The sequence below is a fragment of the Neodiprion virginianus genome, chromosome 2 (assembly GCF_021901495.1).
Source record: "Neodiprion virginianus isolate iyNeoVirg1 chromosome 2, iyNeoVirg1.1, whole genome shotgun sequence".
NCBI classification, from domain to species: Eukaryota; Metazoa; Arthropoda; class Insecta; order Hymenoptera; family Diprionidae; genus Neodiprion; species Neodiprion virginianus.
This window is the reverse complement of record NC_060878.1, coordinates 10,187,513-10,211,564: the sequence shown is the minus strand read 5'-3', so window position 1 is coordinate 10,211,564 and position 24,052 is coordinate 10,187,513. Positions and strand designations below refer to the sequence as shown.

At 35.0% G+C, this 24,052-nt stretch overlaps 1 protein-coding gene across 6 annotated transcripts in view; it reads right to left on the bottom strand.

The window, feature by feature from the left end:
• Nucleotides 1-24,052, bottom strand: part of LOC124298928 (secreted protein PRY1-like) — a 56,343-nt gene that overhangs the window by 4,866 nt on the left and 27,425 nt on the right. For 3 of the 6 annotated variants that reach the window (XM_046751604.1, XM_046751608.1, XM_046751606.1), the window contains 2 exons: nt 2,523-2,783; nt 1,190-1,261 (listed from right to left, as the gene is read on the bottom strand). In XM_046751604.1, coding sequence (XP_046607560.1) covers nt 1,190-1,261; nt 2,523-2,783 — 333 coding nt within the window. Of the gene's footprint in view, nt 1-1,189; nt 1,262-2,522; nt 2,784-6,600; nt 6,733-6,866; nt 7,016-24,052 lie in introns of those variants that run through there. The other 3 variants (XM_046751610.1, XM_046751609.1, XM_046751605.1) reach the window with 3 other exon arrangements.

Sequence of the window (24,052 nt, the reverse complement as noted above, 5' to 3'; positions counted from 1 at the left end):
ACGGATATAGTGTAATTCATTTCGTGACTCTCTACACTGAGAGAAATTTTTAGTTCCGGTTACCGTTCAGTCCTTAAATATTTTCATTTTTTACCATAATCGAAAAATATAGTTCTAGGTAGAAAATGAAAATTAGTTTTCTAGCTGTTACCGGAAAGTCTAGTATCCGTTACTATTCTTTCTCATTACGATCGCTGTTGCTATATTTTCTTGTAAGTGTTGCAAAAATTTAATGCTTGTGCAACAATGAATTGACGTTAAAGCCTTGTTTAACTAAAAAAGTAGAGTAAACCTCACAAACTGATTTTGCGTTGCAATTACCAAAAAAGGATGGACAATGGCGCAAAATGGTTACGCGTGCCTCGTTTTTCGTAATTCCAACAATATTTAAACAGTTTTCTTAACGATAACTGTTTTACTGAATTTTTCTAGTTACTGTAACAAATGAAATTTTTCTCAGTGTATATCAGCTATTGATCGTTCAATTCTATACAGGCAACAGTTTCATGCAAAACTATATCAGGTATCTATAAAGGATGCATCAGTTATTGGGTCAAAATTGGAAAGTTTTATATTTTATTACTTCTAATTAGATACGTGTAGGCTTATAGATTTATAGATCACATTTCCGATAGTATTCAATCTTATTTCCATTCATTTTTTGTGCGGCTATTGTAAACTGAATGCTGTGTTATTTATGTCCGCGGTGTAAGTAATAACAACGTATTTCACGCTCTAAGGTGATGCGTGTCTTTTTTTTTTTTTTTTTTTATTCTTTAAACCCGATATAACATGTGTAATCTGAGGTCCGACTGGCTCGAGTATTTTCTGCAGCGTGGTTTCAGATTTCTGTTCAACAAGCTCGTGATCGGAGCGAATGTCAGAATTTATTTATGCTTCCGTATACATTATACAATATTATACATTGCTCACAGGTTTTGCAGACACGGTATAACAGCACGGTGAAAATTTTATACGTAATACAAGTATGTGTAAGGTAATCACGTGCGGGAATTGTTTCGATTGCAGAATTTGTTTTTTTTTTTTTTCTTCTTCTCTCTTTCTTTTTATCACGATTCATCGCATTCGGTGTACAGTAGATGCTGTTTTATATATCACGTCTGTGTATGTTTAAGGTATAATGCATATGTAAACTATAATTTTCTAATTCGTTATATGTAGTTAGTACCTTTCGGGTGAAAACTGGTCAACAAAGCCAACAACCTTCTTTTTCGTTCCACTTCCGCTGAGGGAAGGCATGCTACAATAGGGCAGTCATATTCATCTTTAGAACTCAAAGATTTCACGACACAATATCGTTATTAGATAATATTTTTAACAAACAACTCCCTAAAATTCTACTCTAACCTCGTCTCTCTAAATTAAACTAGGAATTAATTGCACGCAAAAACAAAAAAAAATTAATTAAAAAAAATTTGTCTAATTTACCGTATTTGCAGCTATATCAATGCGGTTTCACTCGATAACACAAATTGTTGTTTTCGGAGCTTTTTTTGTTGAATCATCGTATTTTGTAATGTAGTGAAATATTTTTTCAGTTTGTGTCTACAATGTAATGGAATAATTGTATTAATTTTTACCCTTTGAAGCTCTGGTAACTTTGTAATTCCGACAGAGGGTGAATTTTGCAGTTTGTTTAATTACTTGTTCGTGTAAAAGCTGTGTAACAATAAAACAGATCGTTCTACACGGGAATTTCTATTATATGTACTACGAGTTTACCTCATTTTATCTACTACGTACCTACGCGATTAAAAAACGTTTCCAGGTGCCTGCAATTACGCTAACCGGTAATCAAAATTCATCCGATAAATTACCAGATGTCATAGAAATGAAATCAGAACATTTTACAGATAGTTGTGCAAAAATGTATGTGTCACAAAAATTTTCATCCCGATCTGTTTCGAAGAGTCGGAGACTCGGAACCATAAAATCCGGTCAACTATATAATGCGAATTTTGTGTTTTGCTGAAAGGTTGTAATTTGTTGATTTCTACATGTATACTTATGATCGATAGGAAATTTGGTCGTTTGTCGGAAAGAAAAATTGCGCACTTCTGAAAAATAATGATTACAATGTAACAGAGTTACAACAGTTGAATTTCTAGTAATTCGTATACCGGTGAATTGAAATTATAAATATACCTGATACACTAGCGGGAAAAAATCTACCTACGTCAAGTAGATCATTCGCCAAGTCGTTTAATTAATCGGGCCTCGCAACAGTACCAGTAAAAAAAAAAAAAAAAAAAACCACAAGATAAAAAAAAAAATAATTTTTCCAACAACGATAATAACGATAGTAACAGGTTTGTAAAAATAGGCAATACAAAGATGCAAACACACACGGAGTTTACAATATCCAAATGAAAATTCTAATCTCACTAAAGTTACTCGATCACGAATGCCGAAAAATATCGGACTTAAATGTCATAAAAAAAAAAAATGGAACAAAATTAAAATCGAGAAATAAGGTTTCAGGGGCGTATTTACGTTCATACCTGTTTGACTTTGGGGTGGCGACGTCTTTGGTCTCGGAGGTGAATTTCCTCTCCGCTCTACCACCGTTGAAAAGTTCGATCGTTTCCCGGGTGACAGTTTCTAGCATCGGTTCGCCGCCTCTGCGACCCTTGCTGAAGGTTCTCTGGTCGGTTTTGCGGACCATAACCACCCTCGACAAGGGTTGGTTGAATTCGTGGCCGTGCATCGTTGGGGGAATCATTGCGAGTGGCTGAGAGAGCGGACCTCCGACCCGCGGAGATCTGAAAAAACACATCATACGAACGGTTAGAAATCTCACATCTATTGTATTGCATACAATTTTGCTTCATTGTTGGGACGGGGTTGAAGTTCCGAATTTTAAAAGTTCCGAAAGTGCCTGATTCGGAATTTTTTGCTGACGAAAGTTGAAGTGAAGAAATCGAACTTTCACGAAACAACGAAGTTACGAATTAACGGAAAGTCGACGGTTCGATAGTTCAATTCGTTGCGCGCATTTTTATCTATGTAATGAAATACAGAATCAGGGTCAAAATGTGACATTGATATATTTACAACAGATGAGATACGATATCGAATATCCAAAGGTGCCAAAATTTTCACAATTCACAGGATTTCAAAACGTTGAGTCAAAAAATGGAAAGTTAAAATATAGAGAGATATGAAAGTTTAAATAACCAAAATAAGTAATCATCAGCAGTGAATTTATATATATTTTCCATATTTTTACATTTTATCAGACAAATCAATATAATTAACAGTTTTTTTTATTTTCGTACCCGAAACTCTGTATTTTTTTTACATTTCTGTACTTTATACATATTTCTGTAATTTTCTGTACAGTTCTGTAATTTACACAAATTTCCTACATATCTACATTTTTTCCATCATCAATTTAAATTCTTCTTTAAGGCATAGCTTTTCTCAGAATAAAAATTTTTCCAAAAAAAAAAGTTTCGTACTATAGAACACTGCGTGCTTAGAACACATGTTGTTTTCATTCTCATGAATATTTACTGATGAAATCTGATCAGGTAATTTATTATTGCAATTTATCACCGTTAATCACGTACGCTTGTTTCGTTAAAGTGCGTAAAAATAAATATGTTTTATCTATATATAACAGAGTATCTTCAATCTCGGATGAGAGCACGGTCCATTAAATCAATGGCGTTATGAATTAACCATGCATGCTTCATTCGCAACGTGCAGTTAACCGCGAACTATTCCGAGTTAGCAAATTGAGCTCGCGTCCATGTGACTTTCAACTATCAGCAACGAGTGAACGCGTTGCGCTAAATTTACACGTAATTAAACATGAAAGTGCACATGTGTGAAATATTTAACCACCACAATGTCTGATGTATGTATATATAAATTTTTTTGTTAGAATTTTGTAGCTCACCAATCAATTTTGATGCAATGACATTTTTTTTTCAGATACGGAGTGTAAAAATTTTAAATACAATATGTGGAAAGGAATTTACTATTAAAAGTAGAATTGATTTCAGTGATGTTATTTATCATCGAAAGTAGAGCTTTACAAATTAAAAATCGTTAACTGACTTCCTCCTTCATAGAAAATCACAAACTATAGAATTTTTTAAGAAAAATTTGATGATATTTACTAATAAGTTTTAACATTTTGCCGTAAACTATAAAAATAATTAGTTGACTTTACTGTGAATTGAACTTTGAGCTCGAATAACTTTGGAAGGATACAATTTATCAAAAAATGATAATAGACACTTTTTGTGAAGGGTTCAATTTCCTATAAAAATATGTATGACTCATTTGGATTTGTTTATTGATTTGTGAGCTACAATATTCTAAAAAAAACGACCTTTAAATATTAATATTAAGAGCTCCGCTTTTGACAGGCATCTTTTCTCACCCCTCCGAAAGTATTTCAGAGAGGGTTAAAGAAAAAAAAAAAAAAAATAGTCGATTTATTTGAACCAGTCTAATATGCATACGTTATATGTATACACGTATATTTACAAGATTAATCCGCGCGGTTTGAAGTTGAGTTCACATGGGTTATGTATATAAAACTATGTACAAATTTCTAAAGCTGTGCACCGCATATAATGAAATTTTCCAAGCAATTAGTATAGTAGTTGGTTTTTTACACATGCATACAAATTTATATAAATATATGCACAATACATATATAAGCAGTAATGTCGCATATAAATCTTGTTAACTCTCACTTAATTCCAGAGTTCAGCAGAACTTCGGTGTATCGAATTCTCGGTAAATTTCCCCTATCCAAACTTATTGCCAATGCTGTTTTTTAACGATCGATTTCTTTATAAACGGTACTTTAAAGTTTTCGCCTAAATCTCACAGATTTCGAATTCTTCTGTGACATTTATCTACAGCGCATATAGTTGGACTGACTTTTTTCGTGTTTCATGTTTTTCTTTTTCAGTTTATCTTCCATTTGAATTCAGATTAGTTCGCTTCTGCATATAATTATGATAAGTTTATGTAGAAAATAAAATCAGATATTTTTTTTTATCAATTTCCTTCCGAGTCATTTTAGATGAATATGCATCCCATAAAAATTTGATATACGAACGCTATTTTTACTTCTAGGATGGTTATAACTTTTTCTTATCGCACAATCATTTCTCACAAATTGACTGAAATTGATTGATAATGTTTTGCTTATACTTCATCAAAACAAAAATAACAATAATAATATTAAAAAAAAAAAAAATCAAACCTATTTTCACATGCGTTATTCACTTACACAAATCAGAGCAAAGACAGTATCTGACACTTGATTCGGTACATTTGTCTTTTGATCTCATTTACAAACCGACGACCCTCAATTAATCCAAAAAAAAAAAAAACGAACCGATTGGGTCAATCAGATGAACGAAATTTTACATATTAACTGAAGTAAACTGCGTTCATTATTCAAAAATTGAGTAAAACTAGTGACGAAAGAAAGAGCGTGAAAATTTTGAATTCAGTCCACACAGCTCATTTTCAATGACGCAGTAATATTCATGTAAGCGTTGGCAGGTTTTATTAATATTTTTAGAATATTATTTTCTATGCTACAGTAAAGAAATATCTACCTATGCGTGGTAATTGTTTTACATTATTTTGTTCCTTTTCAAGTTCAATCACTCGCAAAATTGCAAAACTTTAAATAGATCTGTAGAGGAAAATTCGAAATCGCAAAAGTATATCATAAGAATCATGGAGCGCAATATGAAAAATTGCAAATATTTGTATGAGATCGAATTGCAATCATTATAAATTTGTGTCGCGTGAATGTTTTAAGAATGCTTTGAGTACACCAAACCGACATATTTCCCAACAAATATTCCTGTAACAGAGTTTAGAAAAATATTTCAGTTGCGTAAATTTCCGGCTGCGTGAAATTTCATCACTTTAACCTTTCTTAGCTTTTGATTTTCGATATTTCTACGTTCGGAATCATGGTTACTTTGATTTTCGGTTTTTCTGACTTATTACACCCACTGATTGAATAAACTACGCTATGTGAGAAAAATTCAATTTTCGGAATTCTGCTCTATTGAAACTTTACTTTACGGAACTTTGCTCTATCGTAACATGAATTTTCGTAATCTCGCATATGAGAATTTTGAACCGTCATGTTTCCACACTGAGAGAAATTTTTGGTTCCGGTTATCGCTCACTCCTTGACTATTTTCATTTTTTACCACAATCGACAAAATACAGTCCTACGTAGAAAATGAAAATTAGTTTTCTAGCTGTTACCGGAAAGTCTAGTATCCGTTACTATTTTGCGTCGCAATAACCAAAAAAGGATCGACGATAACGCAAAATGGTTCGGCGTACCTCGTTTTTCGTAATTCCAACAATATTCAAACAGTTTTTTCAACGACGCGTGTATTACCGAATTTTTCTAGTCACTGCAAAAAATGAAATTTTTCTCAGTGCACCATTCCAAACTTAGTTGTTTCGGAAAATTTCGACTCCTTTACTTCAAGTTTCGCCATGAAAAACGTCAGAATTAATCGCTTTCGGAACTTTTAAAGTTCGTAAATTCAACCCCACCGCAGATTCGTCACTTACTTTACAAGAGAAGAATCAGTCTAACCGCGATGCAGTGAAAATATATTTACAACAATGCCGAATACACCGTTATTCCCATTTCAATCAGGCAGCCCTTAGCGTCTATATATCGCATCAGCCCCAGGTATCCTCGACCACGATTACCAGTCCAACTGACAGCAGCCCATGGAAGATGGTTTTCAGGCTGGTTCAGTGACTCTCGGCACCCACACCACGATCATTGGCCATAATGACCGTCGAGCGTAAGACGTCGTTAGGATCCTTACAGTAAACGCGGCTGGTCCAGCGAGCAACGGGGCGACGAGAGAAACTGGCACGAATGTTAGGTACGCGAGCCTAATTCAACCCAACGACGACTCAACTTCACTAAACTAAACTGAACCGAACTTTACTGAACTACGCACTACGAAAGAGAACCGAGAACTGAGAACCGAGAACTAGCCGCTATGGTCGAGACCCGGTGCAGAGTTGGTGCAGGAATGAGAATCTTGGCACGAGGTGCGGGGAAATCGGGGTTCAGAAGAGGAAGTTATACGAGGCATGGGGCACTACTCGGTACCCGGTGAACGGAGAACGGTAGGGGAAAAGGCGATAAATCTTTTTTTTTATTTCACTTTTTTTTATTATCACGGTGTCCTAGAGATTTACTCGAATTTTGATTGTCCTTAGAAAGTTCTCTAATCCGTCCGTGAATTTTCATTGTTTTCTGCAAATGTTCTATTTTTAATGTACTTCGATTTGTTACGGGTTTTTTTTTACCGGACACCATGGGCATACATGGTGAACTTTCGGGATATCAGTTCGTCGTATCTGTCTTGGAACGATTGTGACAGTGGTCAAGAACGAATCGACTTCACCGTCTTGTTGTAAAGTTAGAAATAAAGAAGACAAAATTTTCTCAGACAAGATTTTTATGAACGGAATATTCAAAATACAGGTATATGTCTGGTGTTTATTATTTTTTTTTTTTTTTATCTCATTCAGATTTTACGAGATTATTTTGTTCGAAAGTTATTGGATGAAAGTAGATTTGTGTTCGAAGGACGGTTTCATTTTTTATTTATAACTGTACTTTAACGTAAGATTTCTTAAGTAATTTGTACTGTTTAAATTTTATCAATTTTATGAAACTTGTTTGCGAGTAAATGAAATTCAGCCTCAGCTGTGCAACGGTAAAAAAATAAATAAATAAATAAATTCGGTACAGCTTTCGAATTGTTGGAAAAAAAAAAAAAAAAATTTACAGCACTGTTTCATACTGTTAACACTTTCTGCAATTTTCTATGAGAATTTTGATTATAAAAACAAATTATGTATCAATATGACTAAATTTTACGAAGAAACTTATTCTTACAAACTAAGCCTCCTTAATATTATTATCAGTATTAACCTTGACGAAATTGGAAACTGTGCGCAGATTCGGTCACGTAGAATAATTGTTTCCTTGAAAACACGTTTGTGTTTTGCAACATGTAACGAAAATGAAACCATCGTCGTCGTATTATTATAGTTCTGAATTTTAAAAACAAATGTTGCTTGATATTCAGAAATTTTTTTTTCCCCAATCGGTTACTAAAATTGAGTCTGCTTAAAATAATTCGCAGTACCACTGATTTCGTATTGACCCAATTTTCTTGTCAAGTTCAACATGTACCGGCAGTCTTCTCAAGAAAAAAGTGAGCTACCAATATTGTGGGATTTAAAATATACCATCCCTGCAAAGATGTCTCAACTACATATAATTTCCTATTAAGTTTCCGTCACGGAAAATTATAGTCACTTACCATCGACCGACAAGCAGATGTAGGAAAAAAAAAACGAATAGCAAGAAAAGATTTTTATCGCATAATTACTCGGCGTTATTTTACTTAAAAAAAAAAAAAAAAAAAAAATGGAAATTACAGTAGTATAAACCATTATTACAAGTGACTCTGGCAGCAATATAAAATTACTACGTCTAACATCGTTTGGGATGTATAAACACACGCGTCATTTTATTTCCAGGCAATATCCAACCATCCAGAGTGATCAAACCTGTATTTTAATACGATAATATGATACAAAAAAGTTATTGGCGTTTTTTATCGCCGAAGATTGATTTCCATCGCGTAGGTATTCTAAATTTTCCTTATACCGGACGATGTTTTTTAAAATAAAAATTTTTAAACATGTATAATTTTTTAGTAAACATACCGAAATACCTAAAATTATTAGAGCGCAGGATAGCATTGATTAGATAAAACGGAAACGGGCTTGATAATAATACTTTGAATGGACGGGTATAATTCTTGCTCTGGGAAGGAAAGTGTCGATTTACCAACGAGTTTCTAATATAACCACGCGTGGCAAAAAGACGTTCGTTTCTGCAGAGCAACGAGGCAGAGAAAAGTGTTGAGCGGAAAAATGCCGAGCTGCGTTAGCAAAATTTCTTTACTATACGTTACCAAGATAGGATTTAGTATGGCAAATTTTTTTTCTTTCGCTTGGCAACAGGCTTGAAAAATTAGCAAGAACTCACCTAAACTTGCTAAATTCACGCTGCGCTAGCAAACACTTTTATATCCACTTACATTAACACTTGTTTATCTTTCCTCGGTCAGCGATTCTCTTTGTCACTCGCGTAACGCGTACGTCTACATTACGTCTTTTTCAAATCTACGATATTTTGGTCCTTCATTAATCATAAGCAAACATACGGTATAATATATATTATTTTCGGTACTATACCTATAAGCATGCATAAAATATGTAGAGTAACCGGACAGTTGTTTTTAAAAGAATAGACTATATAACGCAGCGAGGTGGATAAAAACACTTTACCGTTTCGCACGAGCAACGACCGCGTCACGTATCACAGTAGTTTTCTAATTTTTTGAAAATAAAATCAGGTGTAAAGTAAATTCTGAAACCAGTTGCAACGAAACTTTCAAAAATTCCATCCAACACTAAATGAATTTCCTATGAATATAAAACGAGTATCGTTACTCAATCTCCGTTTAGGATTTCAGCTATTAAAAATTGCGAAAAAAATTTGGAATATATCCGGTGGCAAAAAAATCAAAATTTAAAAAAGCGAAGGAATCATCTACGTTTCGTATACTCAGGTGGACGCCATTTTGCTTTGTTAATATAAATTACGGAAGTTGGTAAAGTTTCGTGGCAGGTCGATCTTTATTCATGTATGGGAAAAAAAAAGCAAGGAAAATAGATGAATGTGTTATATAAGCGGATATTTCTATGCAACAAACTGCCAAAGAAAGAACTTTGCACGCTGAGACTAAATCTCTGGAAGATTATAGCCGACAAAGTTACCGACCCGACCATAAGAGAGGAGTTTCAACTGGAGTTATCGTTGATGAGTATAGTTTGAATCATCAGACTCATAAAATATCATATTTTCGTTTACAAACCCGTATCCAAACCACAAATCCCGGAATTTGAGAGTCATTTGATCGTTTCAGTTAAATTTGGCCAAGATATCAGGGTACAGAAACCATCATGCGAGATGTCGGACTTTAATTACATTATAACGTTGAGTAAGCGAGGAGTAATCTCAGATTTTCAAAGCAGACTGTACGTTCGGTGTGCCTGAAGGAAGACGCGCAGGCGTTTACTTCGCGGTAATTTCACAGTCTATGGTTCGACTGGTGATTGGATTTCGCTGATAAAACAGCGAAATAAAAGTATAAATAGCGCCGGTTATCAGATCTGCATAATCGTTGCATCAGCCGGCTGTGAATCCGTGACGTTGATTACCTGCTGATCAGAAGCCTCGTTCAACCTAACCTAAAATCGGAGGTACGCGATGATCAGCCATGATGTAAATGGCACCTTATAAAACTCCCTCAACTTTACAGAGGTTGATTATAAACGACTTACCCTTAGCGTGACGATTATAATCCAAGTAACTCTACGGACCCCGATGATGAAGGGCGTCCATTAATACCGTAAGTTGTTTTTTTTTTCAAATTTTGGACCCCCCCCATTTTGAACTCACGTAATTAACGGACTTCCCCTAAAACAATTATCTCCTATACTTACACACACGAGTTAACTGTTTTATCATCGGGGTTCCGTAGATAACGATAATCAAGATAGAGATTCGTCGCTGATAAAATCACGGAAGTTATCTCACGCTGCGCTGCTGGAAATGATGCTCTAATCAATGCAGCCGGCGTGGCATCGGTCCACTAAATATCAATTTCACGGTCATCTCGCGTCCATCCAATCCGCCCGCGAACCTTTCACCCGAGACGCTGCGAGTGCGCAGATCGCTCGTCTGCGCCTGCGCACTGATACCGCTATTCGCCGAGCTAATCGACGCGCGTCAAGCCGCTCCGGCCTGCTGCACGAATCACGCGCGTACGTTACGATTCTAGCTACTGGTTTACGCACTTGGAGCTAACGCTGCGCACGAGACAACGACACGTGCTCGAGGCGTTATTTTATTGTGAACGGTCAGGATGAGGTGGGAAAATGCGTCCTGTTTTCAGTTTGATTATACATTTTTTAAATTTATCACAGACTCTAGAATTCGAGCGTTGACAAAATATTTGGAGTGAAAAGTTGACACGGGTTTTTCGCTTTTGTTTTTCGTGTTATGACGTAATTTTATTAAATTTATGATAATCGTTAATTCTGACGTTTCGATCTATGGAAGTATATTGAAATTATAATCACAGTGTTTCAAAGTCAAATACATCAAATCATGGATGTTCACATCTTAAACTTTGAAAAGCATGATTCTGGATACATTTTTTTTGATAATAACAACTGCTTGTAGCCTTGTTTTTTTTAAGCAAGTTTTTGCATTAATCTGAACTTCATGAATCTAAAAAATAAAATTGAGGTTTGGCTTCACTATAATAGGAACCTAATGCATCTAATGATTGAATGAATACCACAATGACCAATTCATGTATAGTGACATTGACAATTACACCTTATATAAGTTACATCAATTACTGCAAATTGAAAACAATTCTTTACAACATTTCTCAGAATATTGATACCTACCTAATTTCTACGATATCAATTTCACTGTGCAATAAATTTCACGAAATTTCTCTCAGAGCACATACAATGAAACAGTTTGTCAGTCTCGAACATCCGCGTTGAAACTTGATTAATATGTTTGCAAATTTCTTTGAAATTCACCGTTTGATATTCAAAGTTTTAGACAAAGTCTCAAATAAATACTAAATAGATGATCTTAACTTTACTAACGTGAACATAATCCAACGAAAAAATTCTAACCTGCAACAAAAAACTTAACTTTCATTTCATAAGAATTATATTCCCCAACATGCAGTTTTATACCTCGTACAGTCGATACACGTATCTATACAACGATCAAAAAGACGTACGGTAACTAATTTACGTAATTAATATCATCACGCGGAGTTCATTGCCACCATAATAATAATTAATTTTTTGGAGAGAAGCGGTAGCTATGCTCAAGAATTATGGTCTTTGTATCTATCATCGCCGATGATTCCATTTCACACTTAGGTACCGAATGATGACTGGAAATAATTTTATTTTATAACTGTTAAGATTCTAGGAGATTGATTAACAGCGCTGATCAGTTCGCACAAAGAATGTTTGAATGGAATAAGATTGTCGATTTTTGAAAACAATACGTAGGTATTGAAATTCTCAGAGGATATACTGTATCTTCTTTCTTTCACGTCTTACGTACAGTTTTTAAAAGAGAATTTATTTTTCACAAGGTTTTCATTGGCAATACTTGTACCTTGTACCTTGTTGAAAATAATTGCAATCAGATCACGTGTTGACAATTCATAGATAAACAAGAAATCGGTGATAATGATGTCGAGAATGGTTTGACCATCGTTCGACTATTTAACTTTGTACCACGAGGACGAAAATAGCTACGAATGTGAAAACCGCATGAAAGTATCTATGATATGAATATGCAAACACGGAGGGAACCATTTCAAGGAAAGGTTTCCGAATAAAAGCAACCTATTTCGCCTTTAGCATAAACATAAAAACATAACTGGACATACCAATCCATGTGGGCGAGTGTACCTGTAAAGTACAAGTATAGAGGCACAGTAGCAGCACACGTTCCTTAAATTGGTATGAAATAGCAGTTTACCGGTTTACAGTTTCCACCATTGCGCATTGCGTGCTTAGACATGCCCGGTAAAAGAGGTACCTACACGTGACATCAATGATAAATTCACGACACATCCCGTAGGACGCTCGACTACAGGAACCAGGCTGCGGACAATGTCACACGGTTGACAATGGAGCGATTCTCGTATTCCGTATCTCCGAAATTAAATATTCCATGTGGAAGTAAGTAGAACGCTCATGCTTAATGCTGCATATACGTATATATATATTTGCGTGGAGGAAAGAGAAAATACGCAAAATGTAACACAGCGAATGCTGTCTCATTGTGTCGCATGAATAATTGTCCAATTGTCGCAGTACAATGCTTGCCACAGGCCACAGAAGTCGAAGTCAAGAAGAATACATAATGTGGCATTGAAAATTTCCAGCAATATCTTACACCTCGTTCTCGTAAGTAAAAATACGGAAAAAACGCACGTATCGAGCTTGTTTCGAGGCTTCTTCGTGTTGTTGTTTGAGCAAAAAGGAAGAAAAAATTCAATAAAAATCTACAGTTACCGCGATAAGAATCAACTTGATGGCTTCTTCTTCGACGAACTATCCAGAGACTACAGGGAATGTTCTAAGCTTGGGACTTCCATAGGAGGTGATTAATGTAGTCTATCACCTTAAGCACTGTGTATACTGTACACAATAGACAGAAACGTGCCGTTTCACGGCCATTCGCAGTACCAGGTAGTAAATCCATCCGGTAGGGAGTTCAAATAGTGAATGGATCCGCGGCGTAGGTACGTGAGAGTGATGGAAACGGCGCTATCGGTATTTTAAATTCAGTAGTCGCATGACGTGAAGAATTACACACTTCGAGTATACCGAAGTACTCTTCACAATCCCATATGGAAACCTCATGAAGCACTTTACGAGCACGTGACTCCGTGGCGTGCTTCTAATTAATGCCGTTTGTCGTATTAACCATGCCAATTACTTTGATGAGAATCGATGTCACGGTTGGAAGTCAGTTTTATGAATGTAAGATTTATCTTGCGTTTCGACATACGAACGCGTTCAACGGCGAATTTGATAGTAGTTCGGAGATTTTCTTTCTCCAAAGCAGCTAGACGCTGAGAAACTTGGTCTTCAATTGCACATCGGAACCTGAAATCGATTTTCCACACCCCCAAATGCAAAATGTGAAACGTCCCAAGTGCAAATAAAACACAACGAGACCGGAGACTGGCAGGGAAAAAGGTGGATCAATACGGGTGGAGGTTTAACGTATTTCATGCACGAAACCGAACGTATTACAATTTACTGATTTTCGTCTACCATCAAGTAGACATACTTTGATATTGATTGAAATAAAAATATTTCAAGCCGAGTTACCGAACATTTATCCAAAAAATACGACTTTCAAAATTGTTAATTTTATACAGCACTTTATGGGGATGACATGCTGCCCGCATTTCCAACTGATAATTTGTATACTGAATGATTCTAGATGTCCGATACAAACTGTCCTTCGGCTATGAAAAATTCTAAAGAAATCGTAACGACGATAAAAACAGGGGTTTATACCTCATAATTTTTTACCTCAAATAACTTTTAAACGAGTCAATTTATCAGAAAATGATAAGAGAACTTTTTTGAAGAGCGTTCAATTTCCTACAAACGTGTGTCTGCGAATTTTTTTTACAACGCATCGTTGGCTAGTTATAAAAATCAGAACAAGCAAAAATCATTTTTTCCGGATTATTCTTATGGAAAGTAGAAAAGTGCAGCTTCTTAATGTTAGTATTAAGAGCTCAAATTTTAACAGCCGAGAAAACAATGGATCAGAAATGATACTGATCTAAAATTTTTCTTTCGCACATCTCTAGAGAGGTGTACTGTGTCGAATTTTCTACGTCAATTTCAGAAAACTACTGGAATTCTAGCATGATGTTCCGCAATATGGAGAATGCTAAATTCGACCTTGTTTTGGTGTTCAGCAGCAGAAGATACCGGCAAAAATATTATTCCGTATCTATTGCTCGAGCCTTGCACCTGAGAAAGTACAAATTATCTTCTGGTGCTACAAAAAACCTGTAATAACAGAGAATAAGACCAGAAACATTGTTATTTGTTGCAGGGGTAACGGAATTTGCAAAACGTGTGAGTGAGACACAAAAACCTAACGAATACTTACGGACTGCACTGAACGATTAAAGATACTGTATCGACGCCTCTTACGAAAAGTAGCACGTTTCAGATTTCTTGCGAAAACTAGCACGCTTTGATTTTCACCGTAAATACTAGCATGTTTCGGATTTTACCGTGAAAACTATCATGTTAGCATGTTCGTCAAACCGAAACGACGAATATTTTTATTCTGCGACGTTTTATCATTCTGCAAAATATACAAATGACGTATTGAAGTCATTTCGACTATCGCACATCGCACAAATCTTCAGAAAATCCTTATCGCACTGATCGAAACGTGATAATTTTCGCGGCGATAACTAAAACGTGCTAGTTTTTGTAAGAAATCTGAAACATACTACTTTTCCTAAGAGCCGTCGGTATTACAGTGACCTGCGGTAGTCGAGGGTGAAAAAACGGCAGTCAAGGGAACGTTTGGACGATACTTTGAGTTAAGAAATGTTATCTGTTTGTAATTCTTAACTGCAGGTCAATATGGCGCGCGATAAATTTTATATTTCTTGGAAAAACCAATTATAATAAATAAAATTCCTTTTAAACTGTAATCTTAGGAGTCAACGTACATCTATAAAAATTTTTACTCTCTATGAGTTAATATCGACTCGGTTCATAGTGAGTCACTATGAAATTTGAGCTGTGTTGAATTTGACGCTACTTTTTTTTTTTTACAACGGAGATACTACGTACGTAGTGATTTCTTTCGTTTGGAATAGTAGATTAGCAGATTTTTTTGGCACGTACGAAGATTTTGATAGAAAATTCGAATAATTCAAATTAATATTTTTAAATTGCGAACATAACTTTCACCAGAAATCTATACGGCTTACTCAAATTTTGAACTAGAATATTTCCTTTCATCGATTTACCCTAATGTATACGATGCGTTCTACACGATATTCGGGATATCAGATACGGATCAAAACATAAATATATGGTACGTTTGTTTAGCTGCGTGTGTTCTATACTTATAGAAGCTGGAGATTAGGTTTTGCGACGATACATCGATTCGTTCAACGGTCACGCGACAACGAAGACTTAAGGTGACGCAATACTCCCACCCTTACCGACCGAGCAAACTCACCCTTCTTCTCCCTATATTAAATAAACAAACGAACGGAAAGGGTTCAAATTTTTACGGCGCATCGCTCTTTTGTAGCTGAATCCAGGAAAGTCTTGTACATATCTCAAATTCGCGAAGGCCTTTGCTCGGTCGGTAAGAGTAGGAGTACCACATGACCTTAAATATCCTCGGTTTCGGGTTCTCGTTAGTTATCCCTGTCCCTCGACTTGGGTAAATCACAGCGTTGTTATTGCCGTATAAATTCCAATTTCAGCAATTTTGCCAAGTTATATTATACGAGTTAAGAATACCGTTGCTTTCGCAGTGAAGTTTAATGCTATATAAATTGTATAATACAGCTTTCTATCCAGACTATTCGACATTTGAAATTGTATCGTTACGAATATCTGTTCAAAATTCATGTCGGCATTCCGCATTCTCCGTTTTACATAATATACCGTTCGAACAACTGTTTTCATTTCGTGTTAAAAATCGAATAATATTAGCTATTTGTTATTGTGTAATATTCCGCAAACGTTCAATGGTCTTGAATTCGGAATCATTTTAACACGATGGATTCTAAATCTTTATAAATTCTTTCGCAGAATTATACGAAAAATCCTAACCTGGCCCTCTGAATATCTGTTGAAATTTCACCAATGACAAACATTTTCAAATAGTTATCTAGACACGTTGAAAATAAATTCACAAATGAATTATGCGTAGTTATTAAATAACTAGCGAAATTTTAAATACTTATTTTTCCGAAATTATTCTGAAATCCGCAGAATATACTGTTTCAGAAACTAAAAAATGGCAAAACATTACGAAAAAAATTAGTTTTCAGATATAAAAATAGTTTAATACATGTCCTGAAACATCATCGTAATGATATTTGAAGCTGTTTAGAAAAATGCGTGAGTATGTATTTTTAATACGTGTACTAATTAGGTACACCTTCCATAAATCACTCGAATCGTTGATTTAACATTCTATATTTCGAAATACAATCAAGGTAACGATTAGAAAATATTGATTCCTACCAAAACCTGAATAATATTACGTATATTTTCTGTTTCAATCGTTCGTGAAATATACACTAAAATTTCTATCACGCAATACCATAATCACAGAAATTTCGCTAATAGCTATACGGGAGTTGCTTTATATTGAGCATATACGTACGCATACCAATATACCTTTCTATTCGAAAGTCCATATACACCGAATCCTGAAAATACCGAAAGGCGAGACTCCCGCAGCTATAATCGTGCATGGAACGAATGTAAGCGTTGTACATAATCTTACTTTAATCGATCAATTCCTTCAATCGAACCGAACCGATACCGGTGTCCGGCTATTACGATAATGAGTATTCAGCATCGCCCATATAACGGTGTCCCTAATCTATACCTCATTCTAATCGTGAGCCATTAGATGCACAACCATGGATAAGGGAAAGCTGGAAGCATGATATAACGCAGTAAAAAACGCGTTTACCGATAATATGCGAATTTGATAAACACCGAAGATTGATTTTTGATACAATTTGCATTAAGATTGATCAAAAATAATCGATTAATTTTTACGGGTCTAATCTGGTCGTGTTCGATTATTTTTTTTTTTTTTTTGACTCGAGTAATCGATGCACCGATTATTTTTAGCGTCGCTGGGAATTTGTTTATTTTTTTTTATTTTCAATTCAGATTTCGAAAATTGCAATTCTAATTGACTACGGGCAGAGAATTTTTGTACCCGTTGTAACTTATGCCTGCTAATATTTTGGAAATGAGGTGAATTAGATGAATCTACACATGTAAAACGATTTCTCAGACTAGTGAACGAACTGCGAATGTACACTGAGAAAAATTTCATTTGCTATAGTAACTAGAAAAATTCAGTAAAACGGGTATCGTTAAAAAAAAACTGTTTGAATATTGTTGGGATTACGAAAAACGAGGTACGCCTAACCATTTTGCGCTATCGTCGATCCTTTTTTGGTTATTGCAACGCAAAATCAGTTTCTGAGGTTTACTCTACTTTTTTAGTTAAACAAGGCTTTAACGTCAATTCATTCTTGCACGAGCGTTAAGTTTTCGCAACGGTTACAAGAAAATATAGCAACAATGATCGTGATGAGAAAGAATAGTAACGGATACTAGACTTTCCGGTAACAGCTGGAAAACTAATTTTCATTTTCTACCTAGAACTATATTTTTCGATCGTGGTAAAAAATGAAAATAGTCAAGGACTGAGCGGTAACCGGAAATAAAAATTTCTCTCATTGCATGAATTTGAAAGAGAATTATACCAGGTTAGATAAATTCGCTAATCTTTATAGGTACTATTTTACTGTTATACTCCCGAAGGTCGCGTTCGCTGTTTATCGGAGTCATAAATCTAATACGAGCAGTTATGCACAGACTTGACGAACATGCACGTAGCGGAAAAATGTTCATTCTACCGTACCTTCCCATTTCCTGTACTCGGTACGAGCGATAACTATATTGCATAATGATTGTTGATTAGGTGTGAGAACCGTGACATTGCAGTCGATCGACACGAAACTTTTGTTCAGTATGCTTGATAAGACGGTCAGAGCATAAAACGCACGTGTAGGTTAAACGAGACCTTGCAAATCATACCGTAAAGTGCGAGAAGACGAAGTAGAGGAAGATAAAGACGAATCGAAACGGCGAAAATTTTTACGACACTCGGTTCTTACGTCACGAATATTCTCATGTTTTTACAAATTTTTTTTATAAACTCGAATCGCTGTTTTGTCTTGCTTCAAAAAACAAAAATAAAATTAAAAATAATCTCAAGCCACAGACGCACAAACTTTTGGACGTTCTGGTGTGAAAATTTCGCATGCCCCAAGTCATGTAATTTGCAGAAATTACTCGTACGGCCTTGAATACAGGTACATACGCAAACGATTTTAAAACCGTGCACATCACACGCATTACCGATAAAATTTTCCATTTCAGAAATAGCAAAAAAGAAAAAATTACGGTATCAACTTCCAATTTCAAGGTAAACAAAATTACGATTACAATACGAGCCTCGCGTTAATGTGCAAAATGAAAGCCCATAATTTATTTCAGACGTATTACACGAGCATATTGTACATGGCAACTTATTTGTCTGCTAATTTTAGCAAGATAACATTATACTTGTACCGTATCCGCTTCTCTGACGCCAATGAATCGACGAATTCTTTTTTACTTCTGTTTCTTTTTTACTTTTTTTTCTTTTATTTATTTGTTTATTTTTTCCTTTTTTTTTTATCACCATCTCTTCAATCCTTCATCACCTTGACTTCTGATCGTCTTGCGAATGTCGGATGTATGCGTTTGCCTTATACGCGTCAGAATTTATACATCTTCACTTCGTAACGTCGTCGGCTGCGGTATAAGTTAAGTGCGATTTTTCTCCATCTCAAAATACCGTGTCACGCATTTTAGTTTATACTGGCAATAAACAAAATCAATCGCGTTTTCATTCGATCTCGAAATAGTTTTACACACATATACATATATATAGGTACATACGAAAGGTAATTCGGATATTATGCCTTTTTTTTTTTTTATCTTTATTTCGCCCTTGCGGTATGATCAGGCTATTAAGAAACAGGTACGCCTTGATATTTCGTACCATCTACTCGCAGCTATACTTTATACCGCCTTGTTTCACGCTATCGAAAGATTGTATCGAGTCATGCGACCGATCGGTGTATAAAATGTGGAAAAAAAAAAAAAAAACAGATGGAAAAGAAACGTGAAATAAAGTAACAAAGATGAAAAAAAATATTGCCAAGCAACAAACTGGGTTAGCAGTACGCCGGCTGCGTTGGTCTGTACGTACATCGTATACCTACACGTAGCCGTTGTTAATTTGCAGAGTGTCAATATAATTACCACTTCAGAATGAAAAATGAAGGCGTATTAACTACGTAACGCGGTTTATGCTATTGTGAGCAAATAGTAAATACAGCTAGTCTGACAAGTATAAGACGTGCGTGTGTTGGGTACGTTATATAACAGGCAGTGATTAGGTCGAAAAGCCCATCTTTGTTTCACCGGGAGATTGCAATGCGAGTGTGTTCAAAATATCAAGTGTCTATTTCCACAATGTGAGAAATTTTTATTTCCGCTTACGGCTCAGTCCTTGACTATTTTCATTTTTTACTACGATCGAAAAATCTAGTTCTAGGTAGAAAATGAAAATTAGTTTTTTAACTGTTACCGGAAAGTCTAGTATCCGTTACTATTCTTTCTCATTACGATTCACTGTTGCTATATTTTCTTGTAACCGTTGCGAAAATTTAACGCCTGTGCAACGATAAATTGACGTCAAAGCCTTGTTTGACTAAAAAAGTAGAGTAAACCTCAGAAACTGATTTTGCGTTGCAATAACCAAAAAAGGATCGACAATAGCGCAAAATCGTTAGACGTCTCTCGTTTTTCGTAATTCCGACAATATTTAAACAGTTTTTTAACGATACCTATTTTACTAAATTTTTCTCGTTACTGTAACAAATGAGATTTTTCTCAGTGCACGGCGATCATTATACGCACAAAAGCCCTGCTTCGGGTTTGTTTCGGAGCCGAGGCACATGATTTCTTTTTCGCACTCGCAATCCGGATCAAAGTCAACACATTGTTAAATTTCTCAAAGAGATTGCTAATTGTTCATCTGTATTATTTTTCTACGCGTTTATGCAGAGCGGGGATTGTAACCGCGCTTTGAAATCCAACCCGAAACGTGACTCAGACGATTCTGTACGTTCCATTTCACGTTTTGTCACAATGTGTCTCATAATTAGGCTTATACATATCTGTTGGTAACAAAGAAGACGGATATTGGCACATCCGTTACCCACCTGTCATATAAGCGGACAATTTTCGCAATTGCAAAAAAATGTAGCTAGTAACTGGTACCTCACAATATTCAGCTTACTCTCCAGACAATTTCTATTTTCTCAAAATCACCGCAATCCTCATATTTGGCCTATCGATACCAACTTTTTGTACTTTTTCGCTCTTGAAAATTTTTGTGAAGGGACTTCAACCTCAGCGAATACGAATGTGGAGCAAAGAGTTATCGACACGGCATCGATTATGGTCTAGAAGTTGTGTATATATATATATATATATATATATATATGTATATATAATATGGGACAAGAGAGCAAATTTATATAATAGTTCTACGCAATCGGATTGGCACGCATTTTGCGGGATAGAATTATAGACGGATATAGTTTTGGCCTGCATGGCAAGATAGACGTGACGTGTGTAACAGTAGATGCAGTTCGATCACTTTCAGGTGAGTGGAATTAACGTGTGAATGAGAAAGAGAGAAAAAAAAAAAAAATTTTATTAGTATATCTCTCGTTGCAAATTTATGCAATATCTATAGCTGATAACCTGTTTGTAACGCATACGCGAATACATTAGATATTGTATCGTGTACGAGTGGAGCGTAAGGAAATTTTGTCAATGTTAATTAAGTTTCGATTATTTGTGACAAAGTTTCGATGTTGAGAAATTTTTCAGCAACTGGAATTTTAAAGACATTGCCCAACGTAGTTGCCGAAACTTGACAATTTTTTCTACCGATATTTTGGGATCTCAAACGTGATTGATGAGACAAAATTATACGTCAATTATATATATATCGAATGTTTTTTTATAAATATTGAGCGTAGAAAAAAATTAAGTTATGCGTACAATCAAAAAAAAAAAAAAAAAAAAAACAAAAAAAAAAAAACGAACAATTCCGAGAAACTCCGAGTTTATTATTTTACAATCTGTGGACCTTCCAAAGTTCATAAGCATTACAAATGTATGTACAAATGTCAAAGATCGTATTTTTAATTAAAAGAAGAAAAAAGACACCGGTCATAGGTACAAAAAAAAGTTACTGGAATGCAGATGCTGAAAAAAAATTACCGATTGGGCTGAAATTTTTTTCTTTTTACATTCTCACGTCATTTCGACGTTTTCAACATTCATATACTGTTGTAGATACCATACACATATATAACATTATACGTACAACATGTAAATATGTGTATACATTTTTTTTTTCAATTATCATTCTCACATATGTGTATAAATACAAAAGTGGGTACCTGAAAATTACATACATCGAAGTGTGGTGAGTGTAAAAAAAAAATTCACCTCGATCGGTATTTTTTTTTCATGAGTTTCTGTATTCCAGTAACTTTTTCGTACCTATGACTGGATAACTAGTGTTTTTTTTTTGTTTTTTTTGTTTTCACTCACATATTATACAACATGACCGCGTCACCCGGATCGAAAGATGGACGACGATGTGTGCCTGAGAGTAACCCGATCGCACGAAACGCAACGCGTAATAATATACATATACAGGTATACACGTATATGCGTATAAGGTATTAATTTCTAAGCAGGCGACGTGTACAAGACGAGTCGAACTAGGACCGATAGTTGGTGGTCGCAGTTCAAGATAGACGGAAATCGGTGCGAAATAGATTGGATTGAAAAAATTAAAAAAAAAAAACAAAACAATAATTTGAAAAAAAAAGAAAATAAAAAAATAAAAAAAAAAATAAAAAACACACACACACCTATATCGTACACGATGCGATGGTTTACCTCACAGGTATTGTACAGGTAGGCGAACACCTTGGTCAAGTTCAAGGCTCCGCCACATTGCGCGGTTGCGTAACTGCGCCGTGTGCGCGACTCTGTGTGAATAGGTTGGAAATCTTGCCCGAGGATTGTATACCTAACGACGATCATCGCGTGAATGTTGACGATTTCGTCTATGACGGACGAAAATTGGGTATATTCCCTTTTTGTTTTTCTTCTTTTTCTTCTTTTTCTTCTTTTTTTTATTTTTATCACGCGAAAAAAGTTTCTGCCATTTTTTTTTTTTTTTTTGCATTGCATTTCATGGCGTTGCACTTTTTCAAACGACTCGGTCAAGTCGGATTGATTGATCGTTTTTACGCACCATGACGAACTATTTTCCCGATCGAATCACACCAGGTGTACAAGATTGCTGTCAAGTTTCTAAAATCGGGAGGGATAAAATTTTTTCAACTCGATGCAAAGATCGTATTATATCCTGAAATGTATGGCCTGCGGTATCTATGATGCATGCATTCTATGCAGAGTATTTATAGAAATACTTATTCTGGTGTTCGATATCCATTTCTTCCGACTAAGCACGTACTGCTCTAGTATCGTGTATTACACGGCTCTACAAAAAAATTTTTGTTCTTCGTCCTAAAGTTTATTTTATGATTTTCCGGTTAATTATGAACAAAAACGAAAAGAAAATACCTTTTTTTGGTACAAAGTTTGCTTTTGTAATAGTTATAGTAAAAATACTCATTTTTGATTATTTTTTTAAATATTAATTATTTTAAATACATTAAAAAATACCCCGCGATCAGAGTTGGGTTTTAACATTCAAACAGTACTTCTAGATGGCACTCGAGTGATAAACAACGATCAGGTGTTTTGTAGAAATCCAGAATAACTGAAAATGTTCTCATTAAAAGTACATATGCTGCATGCTCATTTAGATAAATTTAAAACCAACATGGGAGCATATTTAGAAGAGCAAGGAGAACGTTTTCATCGGGACATTTTGAGCTTCGAACAACGTTGTCAAGGCCAATACAATGAAAACATGATCGGAGACTATATTTGGGGTTTATTGAGAGAAAGTACTTACGAACATAAAGGAAAAAGTAAAAGCGTGCACTTTTAAATTATTTTCTACTTTTTTGTAACTTATTTTGATAGTAAAACTTAATAAAAATAATAAAAATGTTTATTTAAATGGTTTCATCTTTAATTGATAATTAAAACCACAGATTTTGAAAAATATCGTTCAATCGGTCTCCTAAATACAAAAGCAAACTTTTTAATGCTATATATTTTTTTTTCGTCTAATTACGAACTAAAGAATTGAAATCTAATACTTTGAAGTCTAGGTAAAATTTTGTGTTGATTCGTGTTATCTTCGATTTCAGGTTTTCACGAGCGTTTCGTTTCTTTATTTTTTTTTTTCTCTCTTTTTTTT